We start from the raw sequence: 16,006 nt of genomic DNA, 5'->3' as shown, positions 1-16,006 counted from the left end.
AGGAGTGGCTGTTACACTTGGCATTTTTGACTGATCTGTCAAACATGTTGAATGACCTAAATTGAGAGCTGCAAGAAGACAAAATAGTGATCCATATGATCAGTCCAGTTAATGCTTTTAAGCAAAAGATGAAACATCTATCCTCAAAGCTGCAGCGCCATGATGTGACAAATTTCCAGAACTTGCTGTCAGACGGACACACAAGGGAAGACCTGTATGCAACTTGACAGTGCACGCTACATGGAGCAGGTTGACAATTGTCTAACAGAGTTTGACAGGTGATTTTTTTTTTTGGCTCAAGCCAGTCTCTACATTCTTGTGCTATCCTTTTCGGAAACATGCAGAGGTTAATTCACTGGCATCAAAAATTGCAACACTGTTTCACTTGAACTCTTCCAGAGTGGAAAATAACATTTTGACAAGCTGACATTGAGCTGGAGTCTAGAGCTCATGGACAGTTTTGGAACTTAACCGCCAAGATAAAAGTACTCAAACATGAGGAATTGTGCTATCTGTTTGACTGCATTATTTGGTTCCACTTACTTGTGTGAATCAACCTTTTCTTACATGAAAATCATCAAGTCCAAGTGCTGTACCAGTTTGACTGTTAACATTTGGATGTGTGCTTGAGCCTGACTGTCAGCAGCTACTGTCCAGTCTATGTTTCCCTGACTGATGCACTTCAGTGCAAATCAATACACTAAACTCAAGTGATTAAAAATGATGTTCATAGTTACCTATTTGTGTTGTGCAATCTTGCCTGCAGTTGTACTATTAAAGATATACTTATAATTGAAAATACAGTCGACCCCCGCGTTAAGCGTCCCTGGCTCACGTTTTATTCATGTGGTGATGTGGAATACTGAGTTTTTTTGTCCCCTCTTCAAGATATTTTCCCGATTTTGTGACAAAAACAACTGTCATGACTCTAGGGGGTCGTCTGTGTGTTGTTTTGTCTCCATCTGCAGGCGTTTTTAGGTAATTGCACTTATTTTCAGTTGCCGTCAATGCCTCCATGCAATGCATCACTACAATGCTAGTCTGCTATTGGTCAGTGTCTCCTCACTGAGATGCTGGTCTGCTATTGGTCGGCCTCACTCATTTCAAAATGGCGGAATGGTAAAGCTTTGTTCTATAGTAAGTGGTTACAAAACCGTATTTATGGTGCATTTTACTGCTTAATTCAAACTCGAAAGGGTCAAAAGATTGCTAGTGATGTTAGAGAGAACAGTTAAGAAGATGATTTACGTATATGGAAACGATGCTGGAGATAATCAAGAAATACGAAGCAAGCCTAGCCCAGGCTACCCTGCATCTTACAAGCCCAAGTGACCAGTTCCCATGCTTGTGCAAAATAGTTTGCTGATCGTTTCAGTGACAGAAAGTTTTAGCATTAGCAGGATTAGCATCTAACTTCATCGTGATACTGCTCCGCAAAAGTAAAATCCTTCCATCCTCCTTAAGAGATAACCATTGGGCAAGGATAGCCATCTGGGCCATTACTAAACGTTCAGCTTTGGTCCCTGTTGCATTATAAAGAATCAGTCTTGTGTTCTTTCTAAGTTTACTTTATTTACAATTCAGCTGATAGCACATTGCGCCAATGTATTTGACATGATGGCATAAGTACTTCCGCATGAGTTTAATGTATATCATTACGTGGTTGACACCCAGTGTCCAGAATGACACAAGAGCTAAATTTTATTCTGTTCAAGTCATTTCACTGCACTCTTTGCAAAGAATTAGTAACACCACAGATTTTGATTGGGTCATTTTCCTTCCTCTGGATATTTGTTTTTCATTGTATTCATTTGTTTATTTATTATGTGTCCTATACAAAATATGTGTTTTATAAACAAATAGAAAAAAACCCATAGAAAATTGTTGTTCATGAGTTGTTTCAAACAACTCGTGAAAAAAATCCTATATTGTGATACATAGGGGAACAAAAAGGAAGTTACCGAATAAAAAAAACTAAATAAAAGAAATGCTGTATATATACACACACACCATATTATATCGATACAGTTATTCACACAATTCACAAGAAATGGGGACCAGGCCATTGTGCAGAGCAAAAATCTACATTTGATTGACACTAATACATTTAATGGCAATATTTATGAACACAAATGTATTTAAAGAAGGAATGGCAGGGATACATAAAAAAACCCCACCAAATAACACTAGAGAAACAGTTGAATGTTAACCAAAGTCTTCTAAAAGGTGAGGAACGCTACCTGATTGAGATGATCTTTCTTTCCACTGAATATTTTTACATTTGATTTGGTTTTGACGCTCCTTCCTCAATCTTTCAAGTCTTTGGGCTGAAAAATGAAGCAAAGATGCAAAATTTCAGTCAATTAAAAAGGATGAAAAAAATGTGCTGTATGCTAAATAAAGCATTGTTTTCATAACAAAAGAAATGTACTTTGATCACAAAGGATCTTAAACTGGATCATCCCTCTTATCTTACCAGCAGCCCCAGGTTTCTCATGGCTATCTTGTTGGAGCCCTAATAAGACAGCCACAACATGTCAATTTTTCATCCCCATTTGAAAGGAATACAGCTTTCTGACAAGAAACACTCATCTTGACCAATGTTTCACAAATTTTACCAAGATAATTTAGGGAGCCCAGATTCAACATTCAGTTACCTTTCAATTTTCAACCACAAACCAATTTACCCAACCACAGAAACATAAAACCACACCCACTGAAAATAATTAAAATTTAATTCAAAGATCCTCACACCACAAACACCATTCGCTGTTACCAGATGTGAAAGTCAAGGCAAACAATTGTTTGTTAGTAAGCACTTTCAATGATTTTCCTTTGAACAACCTCTGTGTGTTCCAAAAGCGTGGTCGAATCTTTGCATCTAGTCTGTGATTTCTATTCTCAGCAATATTTATTTGTGATAATGTATATATGTCATGTTTCTGTTGTGGGTTTGGGTTGCTGTTTTGTATACGTTTACACACATTTTGTTCAAATCTGAATTTTCCTTTAAGATCTCAGAGTGCTTCTGAGTGACAGTCTTTTCCATCCCATCTTCCTCTGTCGATTATTGTGTTTTCCTCTTTTCCTAATATTAATCCATCATAAAAGTTCTACTTTGGGGAGCTTATAACCATATTACAATGATAATTACTAATATACACTAGAGCTGCAAGCAGCTATAAAGGGCCCTAGCAGACCTGTGCACGTTGGGGTATGAACAGGTCGGGGTATGAACAAGGAGTATGAACGATGAAAACTTAGTTGTAGACGACTTCAGTGCAGGACTCTTACCAAATATGTAAAATTTAGACAAGGTGGGACAATTTGGGTTGAGTTACTGCAGCTTTTATTGTTACAGTTTTGTGACTTTCAATGCCGTATAGGCCACACCCACTGTGGAAACATCGTACTGATTTGTGGAGGGCATAAGGCACGGCCACTTGCTTTTCAGAAAACATTTAAGGGATATCACTTCAAGGGGCTCAGCAGAGTACATAAAAACGTTAAGGATTTGCTATATTTTTTGCTGCCACTAGGTGGCGCTCGTACTATGATAAAAAATAGGCTTGTAGGTGTGTTTCACATTGGACTCCCATCCCATATACGAAGTTTTAAAAATATCAGATCGTCTAGGTCCAATTACAGCAACTTTTACCGTTTTCGCGAGACATCGGATTTTGAGTTTGCATAGAGGCCACGCCCTTTAATGAAAAGTCATAAAAGTTGAGAACCTTAATGTTCCAATGTGTCATAGCTTTTCTGACCATTTTTTAGTTCATTTAGTCAAACAGGCATTTCACAGTACATAAAAGTATAAAAAATGAGATTTTTGTCCGCCACTGGGTGGCGCTGTAAATGATTTGAAAGTTTATCACATAGCTGTATTATTGCATTACTTTTAAAGGCCCAGAAGAGTTTCAGATGGTTTGAAGCTGTCATAGCTGAGTTATTAAGATTTTTGTCACTCTTGGCGAAGGAAGTATTAAACATAATTTGAAGCTCCGGCCGCATCTTTTATGTCAAGAGATCTTCACGATATTTGGACTATGTGTGCCCCTCAGTTGGATAATGATTCATGCCAAAGTTGAAGGTAATGGGGTGAATCCTTTAAGAGAAAAAGACACTAGTTTGAGACCAGCTAACGTCTAAGAATGGGACAAAACTGCACATTAAAAAAATTCATAACAATTTTTCTGTACATCTTAGCACATCACTTCTATTGACTTTTTTGTAGGTCTTGCAGTCCTTCATTTGCCTACAAAGTTTCATAGCTGTAGGTCAAACCAAACAGGATTGACTGTAATCTTTCGACTAATGACATTTTTTGCAGCCACTAGGTGGCGCTAGCTTTAAACGGGAATATATTTTTGTCGATATGTTCAGGAGAATATTTTCATCCAATGTGTGAAATTGTGAGAAGATCAGATCATCTGGGTCAAATTACAGCAACTTTTACTGGACAGATAAAGCTTCGGAATGAAAATGGTCGTAGAGGCCACGCCCATTATCGAAACTTCGTAAAATTTATTGGAGGTCAGCAGGGCTGTCTAGAGGCTTAGCAGACCTAATTTCAGTGATATTACATCAAAGGGCTCAGCTAAACACATAAAAACGTTTAAAAAATGCTATATTTTTGGCTGCCACTAGGTGGCGCTCGCAGTATAACAAAAAATACGTTGTTAGGTGTATTCCGCATTGGAAACCCATCAAATATATGAAGTTTAGAAAAGATAAGACCATCTGGGACCAAACACAGCAACTTTTTTCGTTTTGGCGAGACATCAGACTGACATTTTTGTTTGCCACTAGATGGCCTTATAAGCAATTGAATATTTTTTTAAACACTTGTGTTAAGGGCTTGAGTCTCCATGTGTCTGTGAAGTTTCAGATTTTTCTAAGCTTGTAAAGCTGAGTTATAAAGGTTTGTTTCACATGTGGCAAAGTAATCATCAAAGGCATACTATAAAGCCCCGCCCCCAACATATTTGATGGCGGATCATCACAAAAATTTGAACAATTGTGCCTCACAGTCAGATAAAACATCACAGCAAATTTGAAGTCGATCGGGTCAAGCGTTTGGGAGAAAAAAGGAGCAGTTCAGGACCTGCAAATGACCAAAAACGGGCCAAAAGTGCACATTCAAAAATTCATAACTCTCTTTCTGTACATCTGAGCACATGGCTCGCGCTGACTTTTTTGTAGGGCTCGAGGTCCTACATAAGGCTACAAATTTTTGGAGCTCTAGGTCAAACGGGCCGGGAGTGAGAGGCTATTTTCCACTCATAAGGCCATTTTGGGGCCAATTACAGCCACTTTTTTCGTTTTGGCGAGTCATCTGACTTTGAGGTGGCGTGCAGACTCTGCCCATTATCGAAAAGTCGTAAAATTTTAAAACCTTAATATTCCATGTCTTAATGATATTCTGACCAATTTTCATTTGTTTTACTCAAACAGACTGAGCACAATACATGAAAGTGTAAAAAATGACATTTTAATCAACCACTAGGCGGCGCTAGTAGGTATTTAAAAAAACTTTTTTTAAAGGTGTTAAAGACATAAGTTTCCATGTGTCTATGAAGTTTTAGATTTTTTTAAGCTAGTACATCAAAGTTATTAAGGTTTTTGTCCCTCTTGGCGAAGGAAAAATTGAACACATAATTTGAAGCCACGCCCCTATCATATATGTCAGCGGATCTGCACGAAATTTTGCCCACTTGTGCTTCTATGTGTGAATATGGACCACAGCAAATTTGAAGGCGATTGAGTAAAGCGTTTAGGAGAAACAAGGAGCAGTTTGGGACCTGCAAACGTGCAAAAATGGGCCAAAAATGCACATTCAAAAATTCATAACTCTTTTTCTGTACATCTGAGCACATGGCTCGAGCTGACTTTTTTGTAGGTCTCTAGGTCCTACATATGCCTAAAAATTTTCGTAGCTCTAGGTCAAACGGGCCGGGACCAGGTGCACTTTTTCGACCTTAGGTGGCGCTGCAGAGTCATTTTTTTTGCATTGATTTGGGAAACACAAAAATATCCAATTTTTCACCGGGCCCGACAAATGTGCAAATTTTGGTGACTTTTCGTGCATGTTTAGGCCCTCAAAAATGGAAAAGCGCTGCACAGTAAATAATAATAATAATAACTAGAGCTGCAAGCAGCTATAAAGGGCCCTCGCAGACCTGTGCACGTTGGGGTATGAACAGGTCGGGGTATGAACAAGGACTATGAACGATGAAAAAGTAGTTGTAGATGACTTCAGTGCAGGACTCTTACCAAATATGTAAAATTTGGACAAGGTGGGACAATGTGGGTGGAGTTACTGCAGCTTTTATTGTTACAGTTTTGTGACTTTCAATGCCATATGGGCCACACCCACTGTGAAAACATCATACTCATTTGTGGAGGGCATAAGGCATGGCCACTGGCTTTTCAGAAAACATTTAAGGGATATCACTTCAAGGGGCTCAGCAGAGTACATAAAAACGTTAAGGATTTGCTATATTTTTTGCTGCCACTAGGTGGCGCCCGTACTATGATAAAAAATAGGCTTGTAGTTGTGTTTCACATTGGACTCCCATCCCATATACGAAGTTTTAAAAATATCAGATCGTCTAGGTCCAATTACAGCAACTTTTACCGTTTTCGCGAGACATCGGATTTTGAGTTGGCATAGAGGCCACGCCCTTTATTGAAAAGTCATAAAAGTTGAGAACCTTAATGTTCCAATGTGTCATAGCTTTTCTGACCATTTTTTAGTTTATTTAGTCAAACAGGCATTTCACAGTACATAAAAGTATAAAAAATGAGATTTTTGTCCGCCACTGGGTGGCGCTGTAAATGATTTGAAAGTTTATCACATAGTTGTATTATTGCATTACTTTTAAAGGCCCAGAAAAGTTTCAGATGGTTTGAAGCTGTCATAGCTGAGTTATTAAGATTTTTGTCACTTGGCAAAGGAAGTATTAAACATAATTTGAAGCTCCGCCCGCATCTTTTATGTCAAGAGATATTCACGATATTTGGCCTATGTGTGCCCCTCATTTGGATAATGATTCATGCCAAAGATAATGGGGTGAATCGTTTAAGAGAAAAAGGCACTAGTTTGAGACCAGCTAATGTCTAAGAATGGGACAAAACTGCACATTAAAAAAATTCATAACAATTTTTCTGTACATCCTAGCACATCACTTCTATGGACTTTTTTGTAGGTCTTACAGCCCTTCATTTGCCTACAAAGTTTCATAGCTGTAGGTCAAACCAAACAGGATTGACTGTAATCTTTCAACTAATGACAATTTTTTGCAGCCACTAGGTGGCGCTAGCTTTAAACTGGAATATATTTTTGTCTATGTTCAGGAGAATATTTTCATCCAATGTGTGAAATTGTGAGAAGATCAGATCATCTGGGTCAAATTACAGCAACTTTTACTGGACAGATAAAGCTTCGGAATGAAAATGGTCGTAGAGGCCACGCCCATTATCGAAACTTCGTAAAATTTGGTGGAGGTCAGCAGGGCTGTCTAGAGGCTTTGCAGACTTAATTTCAGCGATATTACATCAAAGGGCTCAGCTAAACACATAAAAACGTTTAAAAAATGCTATATTTTTGGCTGCCACTAGGTGGCGCTCGCACTATAACAAAAAATACGTTGATAGGTGTATTCCGCATTGGAAACCCATCAAATATATGAAGTTTAAAAAAGATAAGACCATCTGGGACCAAACACAGTAACTTTGTTCGTTTTGGCGAGACATCAGACTGACATTTTTGTTTGCCACTAGATGGCCTTATAAGCAATTGAAGATTTTTTTAAACACTTGTGTTAAGGGCTTAAGTCTTCATGTGTATGTGAAGTTTCAGATTTTTCTAAGCTTGTAAAGCTGAGTTATAAAGGTTTGTTTCACATGTGGCAAAGTAATCATCAAAGGCATAATATGAAGCCCCGCCCCCAACATATTTGATGGCGGATCATCCCGAAAATTTGAACAATTGTGCCTCACAGTCAGATCAAACATCACAGCAAATTTGAAGTCGATCGGGTCAAGCGTTTGGGAGAAAAAAGGAGCAGTTCGGGACCTGCAAATGAGCAAAAACGGGCCAAAAGTGCACATTCAAAAATTCATAACTCTCTTTCTGTACATCTGAGCATATGGCTCGCGCTGACTTTTTTGTAGGGCTCGAGGTCCTACATAAGACTACAAATTTTTGGAGTTCTAGGTCAAACGGGCCGGGAGTGAGAGGCTATTTTCCACTCATAAGGCCATTTTGGGGCCAATTACAGCCACTTTTTTCGTTTTGGCGAGTCATCTGACTTTGAGGTGGTGTGCAGACTACGGCCATTATCGAAATGTCGTAAAATTTTAAAACCTTAATATTCCATGTCTTAATGTTATTCTGACCAATTTTCACTTGTTTTACTCAAACAGACTGAGCACAATACATGAAAGTGTAAAAAATGACATTTTAATCAACCACTAGGCGGCGCTAGTAGCTATTTAAAAAAACTTTTTTCAAACGTGTTAAAGACATAAGTTTCCATGTGTCTATGAAGTTTTAGATTTTTTTAAGCTAGTACATCAAAGTTATTAAGGTTTTTGTCCCTCTTGGCGAAGGAAAAATTGAACACATAATTAGAAGCCACGCCCCTATCATATATGTCAGCGGATCTGCACCAAATTTTGCCCACTTGTGCCCCTACGTGTGAATATGGACCACAGCAAATTTGAAGGCGATTGAGTAAAGCGTTTAGGAGAAACAAGGAGCAGTTTGGGACCTGCAAACGTGCAAAAATGGGCCAAAAATGCACATTCAAAAATTCATAACTCTTTTTCTGTACATCTGAGCACATGGCTCGCGCTGACTTTTTTGTAGGTCTCTAGGTCCTACATATGGCTAAAAATTTTCGTAGCTCTAGGTCAAACGGGCCGGGACCAGGTGCACTTTTTCGACCTTAGGTGGCGCTGCAGAGCCATTTTTTTTGCATTGTTTTGGGAAACACAAAAATATCAAATTTTTCACGGGGCCCGACGAATGTGCAAATTTTGGTGACTTTTCGTGCATGTTTAGGCCCTCAAAAATGGAAAAGCGCTGCACAGTAAATAATAATAATAATAATAATAATAATAATAATAATAATAAGAATAATAATCTGGAGAAAAACAAGAGGGCTCTCGCAGCGGTAGCTGCTCGGGCCCTAATAATAATCCGGTGAAAAACAAGAGGGCTCTCGCAGCGGTAGCTGCTCGGGCCCTAATAATCTGGAGAAAAACAAGAGGGCTCTCGCAGCGGTAGCTGCTCGGGCCCTAATAATAATAATCTGGAGAAAAACAAGAGGGCTCTCGCAGCGGTAGCTGCTCGGGCCCTAACTAGAGCTGCAAGCAGCTATAAAGGGCCCTCGCAGACCTGTGCACATTGGGGTATGAACAGGTCGGGGTATGAACAAGGACTATGAATGATGAAAAATTTGTTGTAGATCACTTCAGTGCAGGACTATTACCAAATATGTAAAATTTAGACAAGGTGGGCCAATGTGTGTGGAGTTACTGCAGCTTTTATTGTTCCAATTTTGTGACTTTCAATGCCACTCTTGGCAAAGGAAGTATTAAACATAATTTGAAGCTCCGCCCCCATCTTTTATGTCAAGAGATCTTCACGATAATTGGACTATGTGTGCCCCTCAGTTGGATAATGATTCATGCCAAAGTTGAAGGTAATGGGGTGAATCGTTTAAGAGAAAAAGGCACTAGTTTGAGACCAGCTAATGTCTAAGAATGGGACAAAACTGCACATTAAAAAAATTCATAACAATTTTTCTGTACATCCTAGCACATCACTTCTATTGACCTTTTTGTAGGCCTTGCAGTCCTTCATTTGCCTACAAAATTTCATAGCTGTAGGTCAAACCAAACAGGATTGACTGTAATCTTTCGACTAATGACATTTTTTGCAGCCACTAGGTGGCGCTAGCTTTAACCTGGAATATATTTTTGTCGATATGTTCAGAATATTTTCATCCAATGTGTGAAATTGTGAAAAGATCAGATCATCTGGGTCAAATTACAGCAACTTTTACTGGACAGATAAAGTTTCGGAATGAAAATGGTCGTAGAGGCCACGCCCATTATCGAAATTTCGTAAAATTTGGTGGAGGTCAGCAAGGCTGTATAGAGGCTTTTCAGACTTAATTTCAGCGATATTACTTCAAAGGGCTCAGCTAAACACATAAAAACGTTTAAAAAATGCTATATTTTTGGCTGCCACTAGGTGGCGCTCGCACTATAACAAAAAATACGTTGATAGGTGTATTCCGCATTGAAAACCCATCAAATATATGAAGTTTAGACAAGATAAGACCATCTGGGACCAAACACAGCAACTTTGTTCGTTTTGGCGAGACATCAGACTGACATTTTTGTTTGTCACTAGATGGCCTTATAAGCAATTGAAGATTTTTGTAAACACTTGTGTTAAGGGCTTGAGTCTCCATGTGTCTGTGAAGTTTCAGATTTTTCTAAGCTTGTAAAGCTGAGTTATAAAGGTTTGTTTCACATGTGGCAAAGTAATCATCAAAGGCATAATATAAAGCCCCACCCCCAACATATTTGATGGCTGATCATCACAAAAATTTTAACAATTGTGCCTCACAGTCAGATAAAACATCACAGCAAATTTGAAGTCGATCAGGTCAAGCGTTTGGGAGAAAAAAGGAGCAGTTCGGCAAAAACGGGCCAAAAGTGCACATTCAAAAATTCATAACTCTCTTTCTGTACATCTGAGCACATGGCTCGCGCTGACTTTTTTGTAGGGCTCGAGGTCCTACATAAGGCTACAAATTTTTGTAGCTCTAGGTCAAACGGGCCGGGAGTGAGAGGCTATTTTCCACTTATAAGGCCTTTTTGGGGCCAATTGCAGCCACTTTTTTCGTTTTGGCGAGTCATCTGACTTTGAGGTGGCGTGCAGACTAAGCCCATTATCGAAAAGTCGTAAAATTTTAAAACCTTAATATTCCATGTCTTAATGATATTCTGACCAATTTTCACTTGTTTTACTCAAACAGACTGAGCACAATACATGAAAGTGTAAAAAATGACATTTTAATCAACCACTAGGCGGCGCTAGTAGGTATTTAAAAAAACTTTTTTTAAAGGTGTTAAAGACATAAGTTTCCATGTGTCTATGAAGTTTTAGATTTTTTTAAGCTAGTACATCAAAGTTATTAAGGTTTTTGTCCCTCTTGGCGAAGGAAAAATTGAACACATAATTTGAAGCCACGTCCCTATCATATATGCCAGCGGATCTGCACCAAATTTTGCCCACTTGTGCCCCTATGTGTGAATATGGACCACAGCAAATTTGAAGGTGATTGAGTAAAGCGTTTAGGAGAAACAAGGAGCAGTTTGGGACCTACAAACGTGCAAAAATGGGCCAAAAATGCACATTCAAAAATTCATAACTCTTTTTCTGTACATCTGAGCGCATGGCTCGCGCTGACTTTTTTGTAGGTCTCTAGGTCCTACATATGCCTAAAAATTTTCGTAGCTCTAGGTCAAACGGGCCGGGACCAGGTGCACTTTTTCAACCTTAGGTGGCGCTGCAGAGCCATTTTTTTTGCATTGTTTTGGGAAACACAAAAATATCCAATTTTTCAATGGGCCCGACAAATGTGCAAATTTTGGTGACTTTTCGTGCATGTTTAGGCCCTCAAAAATGGAAAAGTGCTGCACAGTAAATAATAATAATAATAATAACTAGAGCTGCAAGCAGCTATAAAGGGCCCTCGCAGACCTGTGTACGTTGGGGTATGAACAGGTCGGGGTATGAACAAGGACTACGAACGATGAAAAATTAGTTGTAGATCCCTTCAGTGCAGGACTATTACCAAATATGTAAAATTTAGACAAGGTGGGACAATGTGGGTGGAGTTACTGCAGCTTTTATTGTTCCAATTTTGTGACTTTCAATGCCATATACGCCACAGCCACTGTCGAAACATCGTACTGATTTGTGGAGGGCATAAGGCATGGCCACTGGCTTTTCAGAAAACATTTAAGGGATATGACTTCAAGGGGCTCAGCAGAGTACATAAAAATGTTAAGGATTTGCTATATTTTTTGCTGCCATTAGGTGGCGCTCGTACTATGATAAAAAATAGGCTCCTAGGTGTGTTTCACATTGACTCCCGTCCCATATATGAAGTTTTGCAAACATCAGATTATCTAGGTCCAATTACAGCAACTTTTACCGTTTTGGGGAGACATCAGACTTTGAGTTTGCATAGAGGCCACGCCCTTTAATGAAAAGTCATAAAAGTTGAGAACCTTAATGTTCCAATGTGTCATAGCTTTTCTGACCATTTTTTAGTTCATTTAGTCAAACAGGCATTTCACAGTACATAAAAGTATAAAAAATGAGATTTTTGTCCGCCACTGGGTGGCGCTGTAAATGATTTGAAAGTTTATCACATAGCTGTATTATTGCATTACTTTTAAAGGCCCAGGAGAGTTTCAGATGGTTTGAAGCTGTCATAGCTGAGTTATTAAGATTGTTGTCACTCTTGGCAAAGGAAGTATTAAACATAATTTGAAGCTCCGCCCGCATCTTTTATGTCAAGACATCTTCACGATATTTGGACTATGTGTGCCCCTCAGTTGGATAATGATTCATGCCAAAGTTGAAGGTAATGGGGTGAATCGTTCAAGAGAAAAAGGCACTAGTTTGAGACCAGCTAATGTCTAAGAATGGGACAAAACTGCACATTAAAAAAATTCATAACAATTTTTCTGTACATCCTAGCACATCTTTTCCATTGACTTTTTTGTAGGTCTTACAGTCCTTCATTTGCCTACAAAGTTTCATAGCTGTAGGTCAAACCAAACAGGATTGTTTGTAATCTTTAGACTAATGACATTTTTTGCAGCCACTAGGTGGCGCTAGCTTTAAACTGGAATATATTTTTGTCGATATGTTCAGGAGAATATTTTCATGCAATGTGTGAAATTGTGAGAAGATCAGATCATCTGGGTCAAATTACAGCAAATTTTACTGGACAGAAAATGCTTTGGAATGAAAATGGTCGTAGAGGCCACGCCCATTATCGAAACTTCGTAAAATTTGGTGGAGGTCAGCAGGGCTGTCTAGAGTCTTTTCAGACTTAATGTCAGCGATATGACTTCAAAGGGCTCAGCTAAACACATAAAAACGTTTAAAAAATGCTGTATTTTTGGCTACAACTAGGTGGCACTCGCACTATAACAAAAAATACGTTGATAGGTGTATTCCGCATTGGAAACTCATTAAATATATGAAGTTTAGAAAAGATAAGACTATCTGGGACCAAACACAGCAACTTTGTTCGTTTTGGCGAGACATCAGACTGACATTTTTGTTTGCCACTAGATGGCCTTATAAGCAATTGAAGATTTTTTTAAACACTTGTGTTAAGGGCTTAAGTTTCCATGTGTCTGTGAAGTTTCTGATTTTTCCAAGCTTGTAAAGCTGAGTTATAAAGGTTTGTTTCACATGTGGCAAAGTAATCATCAAAGGCATAATATAAAGCCCCGCCCCCAACATATTTGTTGGCGGATCGTCACAAAAATTTGAACAATTGTGCCTCACAGTCAGATAAAACATCACAGCAAATTTGAAGGCGATCGGGTCAAGCGTTTGGGAGAAAAAAGGAGCAGTTCGGGACCTGCAAATGAGCAAAAACGGGCCAAAAGTGCACATTCAAAAATTCATAACTCTCTTTCTGTACATCTGAGCATAGGGCTCGCGCTGACTTTTTTGTAGGGCTCGAGGTCCTACATAAGGCTACAAATTTTTGGAGCTCTAGGTCAAACGGGCCGGGAGTGAGAGGCTATTTTCCACTCATAAGGCCATTTTGGGGCCAATTACAGCCACTTTTTTCGTTTTGGCGAGTCATCTGACTTTGAGGTGGCGTGCAGACTACGCCCATTATCGAAATGTCGTAAAATTTTAAAACCTTAATATTCCATGTCTTAATGATATTCTGACCAATTTTCATTTGTTTTACTCAAACAGACTGAGCACAATACATGAAATTGTAAAAAATAACATTTTAATCAACCACTAGGCGGCGCTAGTAGGTATTTAAAAAACCTTTTTTTAAAGGTGTTAAAGACATAAGCTTCCATGTGTCTGTGAAGTTTTAGATTTTTTTTAAGCTTGTACATCAAAGTTATTAAGGTTTTTGTCCTTCTTGGCGAAGGAAAAATTGAACACATAATTTGAAGCCACGCCCCTATCATATATGTCAGCGGATCTGCACCAAATTTTGCCCACTTGTGCCCCTATGTGTGAATATGGACCACAGCAAATTTGAAGGTGATTGAGTAAAGCGTTTAGGAGAAACAAGGAGCAGTTTGGGACCTGCAAACGTGCAAAAATGGGCCAAAAATGCACATTCAAAAATTCATAACTCTTTTTCTGTACATCTGAGCACATGGCTCGCGCTGACTTTTTTGTAAGTCTCTAGGTCCTACATATGCCTAAAAATTTTCGTAGCTCTAGGTCAAACGGGCCGGGACCAGGTGCACTTTTTCAACCTTAGGTGGCGCTGCAGAGCCATTTTTTTTGCATTGTTTTGGGAAACACAAAAATATCCAATTTTTCACCGGGCCCGACAAATGTGCAAATTTTGGTGACTTTTCGTGCATGTTTAGGCCCTCAAAAATGGAAAAGCGCTGCACAGTAAATAATAATAATAACTAGAGCTGCAAGCAGCTATAAAGGGCCCTCGCAGACCTGTGCACGTTGGGGTATTAACAGGTCGGGGTATGAACAAGGACTATGAACGATGAAAAAGTAGTTGTAGATGACTTCAGTGCAAGACTCTTACCAAATATGTAAAATTTAGACAAGGTGGGACAATGTGGGTGGAGTTACTGCAGCTTTTATTGTTCCAATTTTGTGACTTTCAATGCGATATAGGCCACATTCACTGTCGAAACATCGTACTGATTTGCGGAGGGCATAAGGCATGGCCACTGGCTTTTCAGAAAACATTTAAGGGATATCACTTCAAGGGGCTCAGCAGAGTACATAAAAACATTAAGGATTTGCTATATTATTTGCTGCCACTAGGTGGCGCTCGTACTATGATTAAAAAATAGGCCTGTAGGTGTGTTTCACATTGGACTCCCATCCCATATATGAAGTTTTAAAAATATAAGATCGTCTAGGTCCAATTACAGCAACTTTTACCGTTTTCGCGAGACATCGGATTTTGAGTTGGCATAGAGGCCACGCCCTTTAATGAAAAGTCATAAAAGTTGAGAACCTTAATGTTCCAATGTGTCATAGCTTTTCTGACCATTTTTGAGTTCATTTAGTCAAACAGGCATTTCACAGTACATAAAAGTATAAAAATTAAGATTTTTGTCCGCCACTGGGTGGCGCTGTAAATGATTTGAAAGTTTATCACATAGCTGTATTATTGCATTACTTTTAAAGGCCCAGGAAAGTTTCAGATGGTTTGAAGCTGTCATAGCTGAGTTATTAAGATTTTTGTCATTCTTGGCAAAGGAAGTATTAAACATAATTGGAAGCTCCGCCCCCATCTTTTATGTCAAGAAATCTTCACGATATTTGGACTATGTGTGCCCCTCAGTTGGATAATGATTCATGCCAAAGTTGAAGGTAATGGGGTGAATCATTTAAGAGAAAAAGGCACTAGTTTGAGACCAGCTATGTCTAAGAATGGGACAAAACTTTAATTAAAAAAATTCATAACAATTTTTCTGTACATCCTAGCACATCACTTCTATTGACTTTTTTGTAGGTCTTGCAGTCCTTCATTTGCCTACAAAGTTTCATAGCTGTAGGTCAAACCAAACAGGATTGACTGTAATCTTTCGACCAATGACATTTTTTGCAGCCACTAGGTGGCGCTAGCTTTAAACTGGAATATATTTTTGTCGATATGTTCAGGAGAATATTTTTATCCAATGTGTGAAATTGTGAGAAGATCAGATCATCTGGGTC

At 38.8% G+C, this 16,006-nt stretch overlaps 1 protein-coding gene across 5 annotated transcripts in view; it reads right to left on the bottom strand.

The window, feature by feature from the left end:
• mapkap1 (MAPK associated protein 1) overlaps positions 1–16,006 on the bottom strand; it is an 82,058-nt gene that overhangs the window by 37,275 nt on the left and 28,777 nt on the right. For 3 of the 5 annotated variants that reach the window (XM_088416880.1, XM_088416882.1, XM_088416883.1), the window contains 2 exons: positions 2,477–2,515; positions 2,241–2,327 (listed from right to left, as the gene is read on the bottom strand). In XM_088416880.1, the coding sequence (XP_088273006.1) occupies positions 2,241–2,327; positions 2,477–2,515 (126 nt within the window). The remainder of the gene's footprint in view (positions 1–2,240; positions 2,328–2,476; positions 2,516–16,006) is intronic. The other 2 variants (XM_088416881.1, XM_088416884.1) reach the window with 1 other exon arrangement.

The sequence above is a fragment of the Hippichthys cyanospilos genome, chromosome 6 (genome assembly GCF_059441005.1).
Source record: "Hippichthys cyanospilos isolate Australia breed blue-spotted pipefish chromosome 6, RoL_Hcya_1.0, whole genome shotgun sequence".
Lineage (NCBI taxonomy): Eukaryota > Metazoa > Chordata > Actinopteri > Syngnathiformes > Syngnathidae > Hippichthys > Hippichthys cyanospilos.
This window is presented reverse-complemented; position numbering and strand designations above follow the sequence as displayed.